Here is a 12,668-nt window from a genome sequence, read left to right on the forward strand (position 1 = left end):
CATACTGATAGGTCAATTGGCTCCTGTTAAAAATGGCCCTAGTAGATAAATGTGAATTAGGGACCTTAGATTGTAAGCTCCTTGATGACAGGAACTGATGTGAATGCATAAGAGATTGCAAAGTGCTGCGTAAATTGACAGTGCTACACAAGTGCTTGCAAGAATAATAAAATATTCATCATAGCAAAAAAATAAAATAAACATCCAGTGAGTGTGTGTGTGTGTGTGTGTGTTATGGGTGGTATTATAGGGGTGACACTCAGGTGGCATGTCCTAACATGCGTGTGTCAAATCACCTGAAAGTACCAGCTTCCAAGCCCAGAGTCTATGAATATCCAGCCAGTGTCCTATATGGTTATTCAATTCATTATTTTTTTGGTCCTACTCAAAATACAGGTGAAAGCATATCCCTGTGTTCCACAACTGGGGTACAGGCATGTCAAGGGGGGAGGGTTAGTAAATGTAAAGAGAAAAGGATCTCCACTAATCCAGAGAAGCCCAGGTGAACGATAAAGATTGCTCTTCATTGTTTATTCTACTCCCAACTGGGCTGGTTGGGAGGAGTGGAGATCCTTTCTTCTTTACAAAAACATTTTTGGCTTTATGCTGTGGTTTTCCCTATTGTAGTCACTTTTTTGCAAGCATAGCTTGAGGTAGCAAGCATTAAAGGGCTGTACCATATGAACCAATTCCAAAAAGTGAACTAGAGGAATGGACAGCATGTCATGGTGCACTGCAACGCATACATTTTTGTTGTTTGAGGTACATTGCATTATACAGCCTATTCATTTTGAATGTGCCATCAACCCACAGAAAAATAGGGCCTGCTATCCCAAGGAAAAAAATCCCAAAGTTACTCAACTATGCACTGGTCCTCTTCCCCAAACTCTTACTGTCCTTAATCCCGTTTGGCATTTCTGATACCCAGTTTCTTAATGTTAACAGTACTGTACCTCTTTTCATTTTAATTGCCACTTAAAACACAAAAGTAAAAATGTATTATAATGCCACTTACCAATCATTAGATGTGATGGCTTCATTAACGTTGTTTTTTTAGGTGGGGCGCAAACAAACTGAAAAATACTGAACCTCCCCCATCAAACGCAGCCACTGTGCCATTAAACTCAGCCATCACTTCACCAACCCCCCCACAATGCACGGGCCGCCACTGGTGCCGACAGTTCCTTGGCATTCCCGTTTGCACCTTCCAGCACACTAGGAGTTAACAGTGGAATGTGCAACAGGAAGCCCAGGGACCTGTCAGAACAGAGCGTGAGGTGTAAGTAGCGTACAAACACATTTGTACTCTACTTACTGTTACTTTCATTTAATAAATCCTGTGTTACAATGACTGATGTACCCCGCTGTATGTGCTTTTTAAAAAAAATATATCACTTCACACCGAATTTCACAGTAGTACAATCCATCCCGATCATGTGACTCCCGTCCCTTCCTTCTCCTCTCACGTCTCTCGAGTCCTGACTTCAGCTGGGAATTCTCATCCCTGCCCGCTGACTATAGCCATCATATCAGAAGAGAGCCGGGCGGGGCTGGGAATTCCCCACTATCATCAGGACTCAGAGATGTGAAATGTGAGCGGAGAGAGGCGGGATGGGCTGGGAGTCGCATAATCGGGATGTATTGTTGTACTACTGTAAAATTCGGTATGAAGTGACTTTTTTTAAAAAAAAGCACATACAGCAGGGCCATTGTAACAGCATTTATTAAAAGAAAGTAGTTTTAAAAATATGCTCGGAGCGCTTTCCTGGGAGGGGCGGGGCAAGTCGGGATGACATCACCTGCAATCGATTTTCTGGTCCTTATGAATCTATGCCGCATCGGGGACACCCGAATCGCGATGCAACGATTCATTTCAGCACCCCTAGTGGGCAGCTTGTTCAAATAACAAGCTGCTTCCTTAGTGCAACATGACTACACCATAACAGACTTGATAGGTGTGAATGGGCCTCAAGAGGTTTCACACTTTTTGTTTTGATGCATTTGGAATGTTACTGCTTAATTTAAACTGAAAGTTGCACTGAACTGTTTTCTGAGGCAATTCTTATAAGTGAACACCCCCACACTTGTATAAAATTGATATTCAGCGACAGCTCATTAACCCATTCCCGGTTTACCATATAATAGTACGCTAATGACTGCACTTTCAATTACACATAAATACCCATCAGATGTATCTGATTAAGTCAAGGGATGAACCATGGTGCCTGAGTAAGTCAAGGGGGTGAAAGAGGGGTAAGGGAGGGAGGATGTGAGAGAAAGGGGGGGTGAGAGAGAGAGGATGCACATGAGCATGTGTGGGAATGACATCAATGCAGCCTGGCCAAGGCAAGTGACCGAAGGCACAGAACCCAGAAGGAAGACCGGGTGAAGATGGAAGTGCCCGGGGCCCCGCCGGTTGATCACAGCACAGCACTGGAGGGCTCAGTCTGACAATTTAAGTGTACTCTAATGTGCTAATATGCTGTGCATACTTGTACATTATGGCATAACCTACCCCAGGGCCTCTAAAAAGTCGTAATGTTAGAAAAGTTTACTACCGCTTTAATATCACGAGCCTCTCATGGGGCCCCCTACTGACCCTGTGGCCCTTGGGCAGTGCCTAAGTGCATAGTTGTCAACATTTCAAAAATATTTTCAGGGACGCTTTTCTTTACAAGTGCTATATTTATAGTAGCTGACATCCCCCGTGTTCCTCTATACATCACAATAGTAATTACAAAATAAAATAAGTACTAATAATGGGGCAGAACAAATATGAGGACTGTGAGGTTTCCTTTAGTTGAACTGACAAAAGTGCCCATTCTAGAGCTGGTAACATTGAGGATATTCAGTATAATTTTAAAGAACAGTTTTTGTGGGTAAGAGGCATAGGGGAAGAGTATGGATGGTATACAAGTGGGAAGTATGTGCAGGTGAGGGAGAGGAATGTGGAGGGTCTAACAGTGGGCACTATGTACACGAGAGGAGTGCAGAGGGTATGGCAGAAGGCACTATGTACAGGAGAGGAGTGTGAAGGGTATGACAGTGGGCAGTATGCACAGCAGAGGAGTGTAGAGGGTATGACATTGGGCACTATGTATAAGAGAAGAGTGTGGAGGGTATGACAGTGAACAATATGTACAGGAGTGTGGAGGGCATGATAGTGGGCACTATGTACAGGAGAGAAGGGTGGAGAGTAGGACAGTAAGCAGTAATTACAGGAGAAGAGTGTGGAGGGAGGGTATGACGTGGGCACTATGTATAGGAGAGGAGTATGGAGGGTATGACAGTGGGCGCTATGTATAGGAGAGGAGTGTGGAGAGTATGACAGTGGGCGCTATGTATAGGAGAGAAGTGTTGGAGGTATGACAGTGGGCACTATGTATAGGAGAGAAGTATGGAGGGTATGACAGTGAGTAGTATGTACAGGAGAGGAGTGCGGAGGTTATGACAGTGGGTAGTATGTACAGGAGAGGAGTGCGGAGGGTATGACAGTGGGTGCTATGCATAGGAGAGAAGTGTTGGAGGTATGACAGTGGGCACTATGTATAGGAGAGGAGTATGGAGGGTATGACAGTGAGTAGTATGTATAGGAGGAGTATGGAGGGTATGACAGTGGGCAATATGTACAGGAGAGAAGTGTATGATAGTGGGCACCATTTACAAGAGAGGAGGAGTGTGTAGGATATGACAGCGGGCGTTATGTATAGGAGAGGAGTGTGTAGGATATGACAGTGAGCCGTATGTACAGGAGAGAAGTGTGGAGAGTATGACAGCGGGCACTATGTACAGGAGAGACGTGTAGAGAGTATGACAGCGGGCACTATGTATAGGAGAGAAGTGTAGAGAGTATGACAGCGGGCACTATGTATAGGAGAGAAGTGTGGAGAGTATGACAGTGGGCACTATGTATAGGAGAGGAGGATGAAGTAATCTGGGAAGGAAAAATGTAAAGGTTTGTGGAAGGATGTTTAGGGACTGCGTAGTGGTTAAGTGGGCCAGACATGGATTGAAATTACACCAATTAAGCAGAGACCAGCCATAGTCGATCTATGTATGGGCTAGCTGGTTTTACACAAGTCAACCTATTAACCAACTTGAGTACAACCAGCCTGTCAGGTTTTCCCCAAAACAATCAGTGCTGCCAGCTATAGTTAGCAACACTAATCACTGTATTGACTGGCAGAACACAATAACACTGCGGGAGTGATTGCCCCATTCACAGGTCAGCAGGTGAGAGGGTGTGTTTCTAGCATAAAAAAAAAAGATGATTTTTAAATGTAGGAGAGAAGTCTCAGAATGGGCCTGGGTGGCAAGGGGTTAATTATCATAAGTTATCTACAAATAATTATTATAAGCACTGTGAGTTCATCCTCTCCGTCTGCTGCAGTGTTCCAGCTTGTATTTATACTGTCGCTCTGTATGCAGCTTCTGACAGGCTGCGCAAGGAGCCCTGTATCTCCGGAACCATAGATGATAGCAGCCCCATATTTGAACCAGTGCTGGAGTGGGTCTTTAGCTACCTACCCTCCAAAGGTGGGGTCTCTGACTCCTGAGCGCCGAGCTACAATTCTCAAAGTCTATCTTTTTTTTTTTTTTGGCAAATGGGCCTATCTTGAGAAAGGGGCCTGGAGCTGCAGCTCCAATAGCCCCTATGTTAATCCGGCCCTGGATGTACCATGTCAGGCATGCTAGAGCTGGGTCTGTAAATGTTTTTACTTTGTTTAAAATAAATCAGTTACTCTATGCTAGTTTTTATTTTGTTTTAAACTTTAGTTGTGCTGCTGTGGAGCTTGAGAGTGGCCAACGAGCTAGAAGGATGAAGAATACAGGTAATTGCTATGGGTGAATACCTGAAGAATGGATGATCAGGAGGCTGTGCCACAATTGTTAAATAGATCTTCAGAAATGTGGGTCTAAATTTTACAGTGAGTGCTGAATCTGATGGGTATTTGTATGCAATTAAAAGTTCAGCTTTTGGAGCACTAATATAGTTTTCTCTATGGCACATTTTTCCTGCTACGGAAAATAAATCTAAATAGCCCATATACATCATGTAAGCAACAGCTAAATTACAACAGCTTAAACAGAGAAAAACGAGACACAAGGTATCAGAACTGAAGGATCATGTTTGTAGAAAATAAAATTAAAAAACAAAAAAAAGGGACCAAAAGATTGTTGCTCATGTTTAGACATTTTTTTCTTTCCACCATTTTATATATATATATATAGATATTATAGATATATTTATATATATTTGCTTTTGCGCACTTCTAAGATTCTACCGCTCTTGTATACAGATTTCAATTAAAACACTGCACAGGTTCAAAGCACAAAGGGTTCACAGGGAAAATAAATAGGTCCATAAGCTGGCCTGGTTGGTGGCATTTATGAGGTGGAAGCTACCTGCCACCATTCCAATAATCATCACAAGGGAACGTGTTCCTGCAGTCCTTTTGATGGTCCACTACTCCTGAAACACCAACTTTGCTTGATGAGTTTTGGCTCTTCCAGTGTTCCATGTGTCAATTTGTGCCCTTCATATTCTTGGAAGGTGGTGGTGGGAGTTTGATGGCAAGGGAACAGGGTTAGCAGGGCAGAATTTGGGAAGATAGCAGAATTCCCTCTTCCAGGACCCGCCTCACACACCAATTGCATAGTAAGATGATGATGTGTTAAACTGCGAGTGTGATCCTTGAAATCCGTGTATTCTGTTTGTGTATGAGTATCACAAAGTCTGTGGTGGATCCTTTTCATATGAGGTGTAGCAAACCATTCAATGAAATATATACAATCCTGCCAGAATATTTTATCCAGAAAAACCAAAAAGAATATAACATTAAAAACCATTTTATGATAAAATAAGGCAAAAAGCAATTGTTTTGTACATTAATCTTATTATTTTAATAATAGATCTGTGATTTCTGTTCAAAAGGATAGCAAGAATGTTGATCTGTTAGATGCAGAATAAAGAAAACAATCCATAGAATATTGTTACTGCCCTTCAGTGCTGGAGGTGTCTGGAACAGACTGAAAGTATAAATATGCATTGCTATGTTTCTCCGATACCTCCTGTAATGAAGGGGTTGAAACTTCTGGTATTTTATGGAAAGAACAGGTTTACTTATTTTACCCTCACCAGAGGTAAAATGCAACTAATATAAAATTAAAGAAAAAAAAGGTACTTTTTTTTTCTGGAAGAGACTAAGAACACCGTAGCGAAAAACAAAATACTGTAAAAACTACAAAAATCCATTTAAAAAGTCCCTCCCCTCACTAAACCCATCCCACTGGCTAATGAGCCTCCCAGATCAAAAAATAGTTACATGACCAGAGACCTTAAGAGCAGAACCCTTGGTTTCCAGGATGGAACATTTATCACCCCTGAACTGTCCTCCCTGGCTAAAGGAAAGAAGTGTGCTTAGCCTACAAATGTACATTTACAAAAACAGGAGGAGAAAAGAGAAGGTTTTGAGCAGTGCACTTTTGTAAAATATTTTATGTACAAGTTTAAAATTCATGGTGTTTGATTCCTGTGGATATTTTTATTTATTTTAGAAGGAGACTATCGGGCCTCAACTTCTTTAGGATTTCTGGAAGGTGAAAAGTCCCGTGCTTCTGAACTTGTGAGGGGATTAGTCCTGCGGGGGGAGGCGGGCCTTGTGTTGCTGGCTGGCACTAAAGGAGGGGGGGCACTTAGTGCAGCTGTGGGTGGGGTCCGGTTTAGAATTCCATTGTGCATGGCGCCTGAAGGGCTGAGTCTAGGATAGGGCACACTACTCAAGTGTGGCATGAAGGAGGGCATATGTGCCAAATGGCTCTCTAGTGGGGAGGAGTGAAGATGGTGCATTCGTGCCCTTTCCATCTCTTCCCTTAAATGCAATCGTTCTCGCTCACGTTCATCTGCATGTCTCAATCGTTCCTGTTCCCTTCGTGCCTCCAAGAGCTGTTCATGGCTGTAATCATGTGGCTCACGATCACGGTAAGATCGTTCGTGATCATAGAAAGTGGCAGCAGCTGTCCCTGGGTACCTGTGCATACTGTCAGCACGCAAGTGAAAATCCATCCGTCTCTGCAAGTCCAGTGTGCGGTAAGCATCACGCAAGGGGTCTCTCATTGGGTCCCACGCAAAACCCGCATGTGGAAGCCTCTCTCTGCCTGTAAGGGGGCCCATTCCTATAAGCGGGGTCATTACTCTACTGCGGTCCAGCATATTCAAGTTGTTCATTTGGTGGACACTACCCATTGGGAGTTGCATGGAGGTCGCCATTGTGTGGTGCAAAGATAATCCATGCAAGGAAGCTGGGGGTGGAAGTGGCTGATGTTCCACTGTCCGGACCGGATGAGGAGGCTCTGAGCCCACTACCAACACATCTGAATCCTCTTTGCGTTCCTCCTTAACTTTTACATCACTCTTGATCTTCTGGAGGTCTGTTGGCAATTCAGGCTTCCTTTCACTGTCTTTGCCTACCAGGTTGCTCAATTTTAAACTTTCACTTAGGACTGGTTTACCATACGGTGATACAGACTGGATGACTGGCTTGCTGCCATCCTCCATCGTCCTTTTATCATGAATTGAGGGTTCCTTAACTGGAGAACGGCTTTCCTTGATCTTGTGCTCTGTGGATGGAACATCACGCAAGCGATCAGCATTTTCCCGTTCAATCTCTTTGGACCTGTCCCCTAGGCTGCCTTGTCTCATAGAGTCGCTAGGGGTCTGGCTGTTGCTGCGGATGAGGTTGCTTATTTGGTGGCTGACAGGAGCTGATGCTGGAGAGGATCTGTTAGAATGATGTCGGCTCTTATCCAACAGGTCCCTAGAAAAAACAAAAACAAAAAAAAATAAAAAACATGAAATGGAGCTCGTTACAAACTTTGTGAAACAGTTATATATGTAGATACTGTGTAGTATTATGACGCATCATCAAAATACTTGCTCATCATTTTTTTATGCATACTCAGTTGTTGCACGTTTGTGAACTTACTTTTGCATATTTTAATGCAATGACTGTCATATACAGAGACAATGTGGGTCTGATTTGCCAGCACTTATATTTTTTTTTGATGCAATATTTAAAATGTTGTAAAAGTCACTCTAAAGGCCTCATGCACACAGGACACTTTCTAAACTCTCCTAGAAACATTCCTGGCAGCAGCGTTTTGGCAAAAAACACATCTGAGGTGTGTAGCGCGTTTAGCCACGTCAAGTATTTGGACATTAAATTTCAATGAGCAGAATTATTCCGGCCAATGAAATGAATTAACGCTCAAGTACTAAACATGCCTAGCGATAATGTGCGTTTAGACACCTTAAGCATTAATCATTTTTCTGCCTAAACTGTAGGTCTTGGACACACTGGAAAAAAATGGATACCATTGGAGTTCAATGACCATTCCCGTTTCATAATTCCTTATTCTGCAGTGACCACCTGGTCCTAGCCACTTTTTTAAACGTTGCCAGCCGTTCCAGGAAATCTGATATTTTACACCTGAAAGCCTAACTTCATGTTTAATGTCCCTTTAAATTGTTTGGCAAGTTGGCCTAAACGATCTAATTACTGCAATAACAGGTGTGTTGTATTAGCTATATGTAGCCTTAGCTACAGTATACTGTGTAGTGTTCCAGCAGTGGGATGAGACCTTCCTGTCCCACACAGGCCTTGAGACAAAAGCAAAGAACACTAGTATTTTTTTTTAAGTCAAGTCCACGGGATAAAAAAAAAAAAAGAAAAGAAAAAAAAGCTGCAGTACCTAGGCACCTAGCTTTACAAATTTTAAAAACAGTATGTTGAAAAATAAGCATATAGTGTACATGGAGACTATGTCAGCATAGGTGATACACGAATCTATGCAAAAAGTAAGCTAAGATTTTAAATTAAAGGCAATGCAAAAACAAACAATACATGTTGATCCTATGAATTTCAGTGAGCCAACTCCCAGCACATTGCCTCTACTGCATTGCAATTTCAATAAGTGTTATGAGAGCTGCTTAGGTGAACTACAGGACACCTCCTTTTATACAATGGAGGTGGGGAGAGTGGAAGGTGTTCTGTAGTCATGTTGTAGGGTGACTAGACTGCTCCTACATAGATACAGAACCACGAGTGTTGTCACCCTAGGAAGAGTGTTACAGGCAGGAATACCAAGGGCAAATAAATGGATAAAAAAATGAAAAAGAAAACAGATATACTAAGGGTCAGTGCTGTAATTTGGAGGAGGCAGGCCTGTGCGCATCCCTACCTTTTTTTTTTTTATGCCATCGCCTTGTGTAATAGATAAAAATATACTCATGTTCAATGCTTTGTTTACATGCCAATCAAATAATTTTGCAATTTCTCCTACCACGTGCCTCACTCAAGTACCAAAAACCCCTTTCTTGTTGCAGTAAGATTTTGCTTACCTCTCTTTATCTCTTTCATCTTTTGTCAGAGACAACTCCCTCTTGTCTTCCTTGTCTCTGTCATGGTTCGTTACAGAGGAACTCCTTTCGGAATCCCCTACTTTGGACCACTGAGGAGGAGTTGGGAAAGACGGTGGAGTCCGATGGAGCCGGTTCCAGGGCTCATGGGGGCTGCTAAAGGTCTGAAGAGTTGGGCTCTCTTTGTGAGCGAATAAGCTGTTGTGTGCTGTAGAGGTTTGGAAACAGAAAGTTAGGATTGATTTGGGAAAAATATTGAATAAAGTGCAGCCTAAAAACAGAAGTGCCACTAAGTTTTCGCTGTTGGAAAGCACATAAAAAATAAAATTAAAAAAAAGTACTGAACTATGTAACCTTAATTGTCATGGTAAGTTTAAAGCTTTTAACATTGCATGTGCATTAGCAGCATACATATGCATTTTCTCTGTTTTATGAGATTTCTGGTAGGTATTGCTTTCACGCAGAGATAGAAAAAGAGATTGTTAGGTTAATCACTGTAGGAGTCATTTCAATGTGCATACCGATTAGTGAACTTTCCATGTACCAGAATGACTAAGAGGCACTGCTGCTTTCAAACAAACACCATCTACTCCCTGAACTGCTCAGATGATAATCACAGTTCTAGATATAGGTCTATTCCTTTACCCTGAAATTAATAGAATAAAGATCAGGATCAGCATTTCCCTGGCTGCACTACTATGGAAAAATCACAAGCACAGCACCACAGCCACCAAAGCACATTTAGAATTGCCTTGCAGCACTTCAGCGGATATGCAAATAAAAAGTCCCAAATGACCCAGAAACAATTACTAATAATCTACCCTGGGGTAACAACTAACCAATCAAAAAGCAAGGATTTCTACTTTTGTCATCAGCCTAGTAATTGACTGCAAACCCCTCAGCCAGTACTTACTTAGAGCATGACTGGCTAATCCTCCAAAGGCATTGCTGCCTAAGTTCCCCAGGCCGCTGAAGCTGCTTGACCTGCTAAATGGATCTGGAAAGGCAAACAGGTATTGAAGAGGCGTTTATTCCAAGAGCACTGGAGAATGAAACGCACTCCTGACCCTAAACCTGAACTGGGTATCTGACATGAAAACAGTCCCACTTTCTCCTGTTAGTAAGGGCAAAAAATGAGAATTCAGCTATGTGACAGCTTCAGCTGCCACCAGTCCTAAAGTCAGAATACAATCATTAAAGGGGCTAAAAGACTAATGTTGAAAAGTCAAGCTTTCTAACCTCAATGACCATTACTTTTCACTGTGTGTAAGGGAAGAACAATCTCAGTCTGCCTATGGCAGCCAATAGGGTTCTACTAGTACAGTATATGTGGAAGTTAAAGCATGAGGATTAACGTGTATTGCACAATTAGGTGGTATAACCCTTTCTAGCATGGACCTATAGATGGATTGGTTAATAGTAAATAAATGGTTGTTAATACTAAACTGTAAATTTCTTATAGAAATTCTAACACTTAAAATAAAAATATAATTCAACTGTATCTGTAAACTGGTCCAATACTGTCAAGTCATATAGGCAGAAAACTGAAATGATAAAAGTCAGACGAATGGTTAGTTTAAAATGAGTAATATCAGCTAGAGACTGAAAATGTATAGCATGGCATATCAGTTATGCCACTACACAGTGCAGTAATAAACCGGCTTAGGCTTTAAAATTCACTCCCCTGCTTCCCTTCCATTTACTATAGCATAAAAATAATTCCATATAAAGATGTGAAAATGAGGAATGGAATTTACTTACACTTACCAGCCAAATGGCTTGCTGGTAGGAAACTGCTGTGATGCGGGGAAGGTCCAAAGGGTGTTGCCCCTGGATGTGTTGGACCTGAATGGAAAAAAATAAAACATGAATGCAGTCCATGTAGATGTCAAACATCTATCCCTCAATTCCTCTAGTCTTGATTATTATTCTTTATTATTTTACTGTATTTACCAGCCAGAAAAAGCAGACTGAGCTAGCAAACAATAAACACACTTGTCTATACATGACATCTGTCATACGTTCTTCACCGATCCGTTTCAAGAGTCGTGACTAGTAAGTGTGATATTAGCAATGGGCTCTGCAATGTCTTCACGCTACAAACGTACAGATTAGAAAGAACATTTTACATGTATTTACTTCATTTTTCAGAAATAAACCATTTTGTAAAAAAAAAGAAAAATTATCTATACGTGAAATGCGTCTAACCCCTACGGTTGCATGAGTATGGTCTTTTTTACAGTACATTTCTTTTCCAAAAGCAAAAAAAAAAAAGTGGGCTGAAGAAAATAAACTGCTAAAATATAGAAACCGTAAGTAAGCCCAATAAGAAAAGCTTTAATAGTTCTGAGCCATGTGTTTCACATTGTATAAAGTTTAAGGGCTGGTTTACACAAGAAACAGTGCATATATAGAAGACATATAACATTGTGTGGATAGGCTACAAAGGAAAAAAAAAAAGCAAAAATACCCTCTAGGACTCAAGGGAGAAAATGGCTCTGGTCTAAAGAGGTTAAAGTGAAATTTTAATTCATAGTATAAATGCAAATGAAAAGGGGTACACTGCAGCAGTCTCAAATTACATCATGGTGAGTATATATATATATATATAAAAAACAGGCAACATCTTGCCTGCTAGAAATACATATGTACCTGATCTCACAGCCTAGATCACATGGTTTCCCCCCAAAAATCTTGTAGAATGCAAAGTCCTTTTTCAGCCATACAGACCCAGCTCAAAAGGAATTTGAGCCTGCAGATGTAATGAACCAACATGACTGAGTGCTATGTGTATAAAGAATTAAAGGGGAGCTAAACATACCTTTTGTAAAACTGTGAGCAGGGAGCTTTTTCTTGTAGAAGAGACATGCTATGTCTCTTCTGCAATAAATACAAAAACGTACCTGCCTGCTCGTAGTTTTCTACCGAATGTACACTGAGCTGTGCATACCCAGCTCAGAGTGCATTCCTGGCACACTTTGGCTGCACTGGAATGGGCGACTTTTGTGCAGATGCACAGGATATCATTCCCGCTGGCCAATCAAGAGGCTGAAAACTTAGAGAAGATGACAGCAGACTGCCAGGGATGTAACCGCCACATTTATGATAGGTAGAATATGCATGTATGTATACTGGAGTTTTAGTTCTGCTTTAATAGACCGCAAAGGTTTTTAATACATCATCATAAATTGATACTATTTAAATAAAAACTGACCTCTTTCACATAAAAAAACAAAAACAAAAAACCTTC

The 12,668-nt window shown here is 41.5% G+C and overlaps 1 protein-coding gene across 11 annotated transcripts in view; it reads right to left on the reverse strand.

Annotated features, from left to right (window-relative positions):
- Positions 1-5,109: 5,109 nt before the first annotated feature.
- FBRSL1 (fibrosin like 1) overlaps positions 5,110-12,668 on the reverse strand; it is a 717,476-nt gene continuing 709,917 nt past the window's right edge. For 8 of the 11 annotated variants that reach the window (XM_077461733.1, XM_077461732.1, XM_077461735.1 and 5 more), the window contains 4 exons: positions 11,180-11,263; positions 10,332-10,415; positions 9,401-9,626; positions 5,110-7,817 (listed from right to left, as the gene is read on the reverse strand). In XM_077461733.1, the coding sequence (XP_077317859.1) occupies positions 6,566-7,817; positions 9,401-9,626; positions 10,332-10,415; positions 11,180-11,263 (1,646 nt within the window). In that variant the 3' untranslated portion in view covers positions 5,110-6,565. The remainder of the gene's footprint in view (positions 7,818-9,400; positions 9,627-10,331; positions 10,416-11,179; positions 11,264-12,668) is intronic. The other 3 variants (XM_077461731.1, XM_077461737.1, XM_077461736.1) reach the window with 3 other exon arrangements.

This window comes from Lithobates pipiens, unplaced genomic scaffold (genome assembly GCF_037356315.1).
Source record: "Lithobates pipiens isolate NorthernLeopardFrog02 unplaced genomic scaffold, aLitPip1_a1.2 Scaffold_3, whole genome shotgun sequence".
In the NCBI taxonomy this organism is placed as follows: domain Eukaryota; kingdom Metazoa; phylum Chordata; class Amphibia; order Anura; family Ranidae; genus Lithobates; species Lithobates pipiens.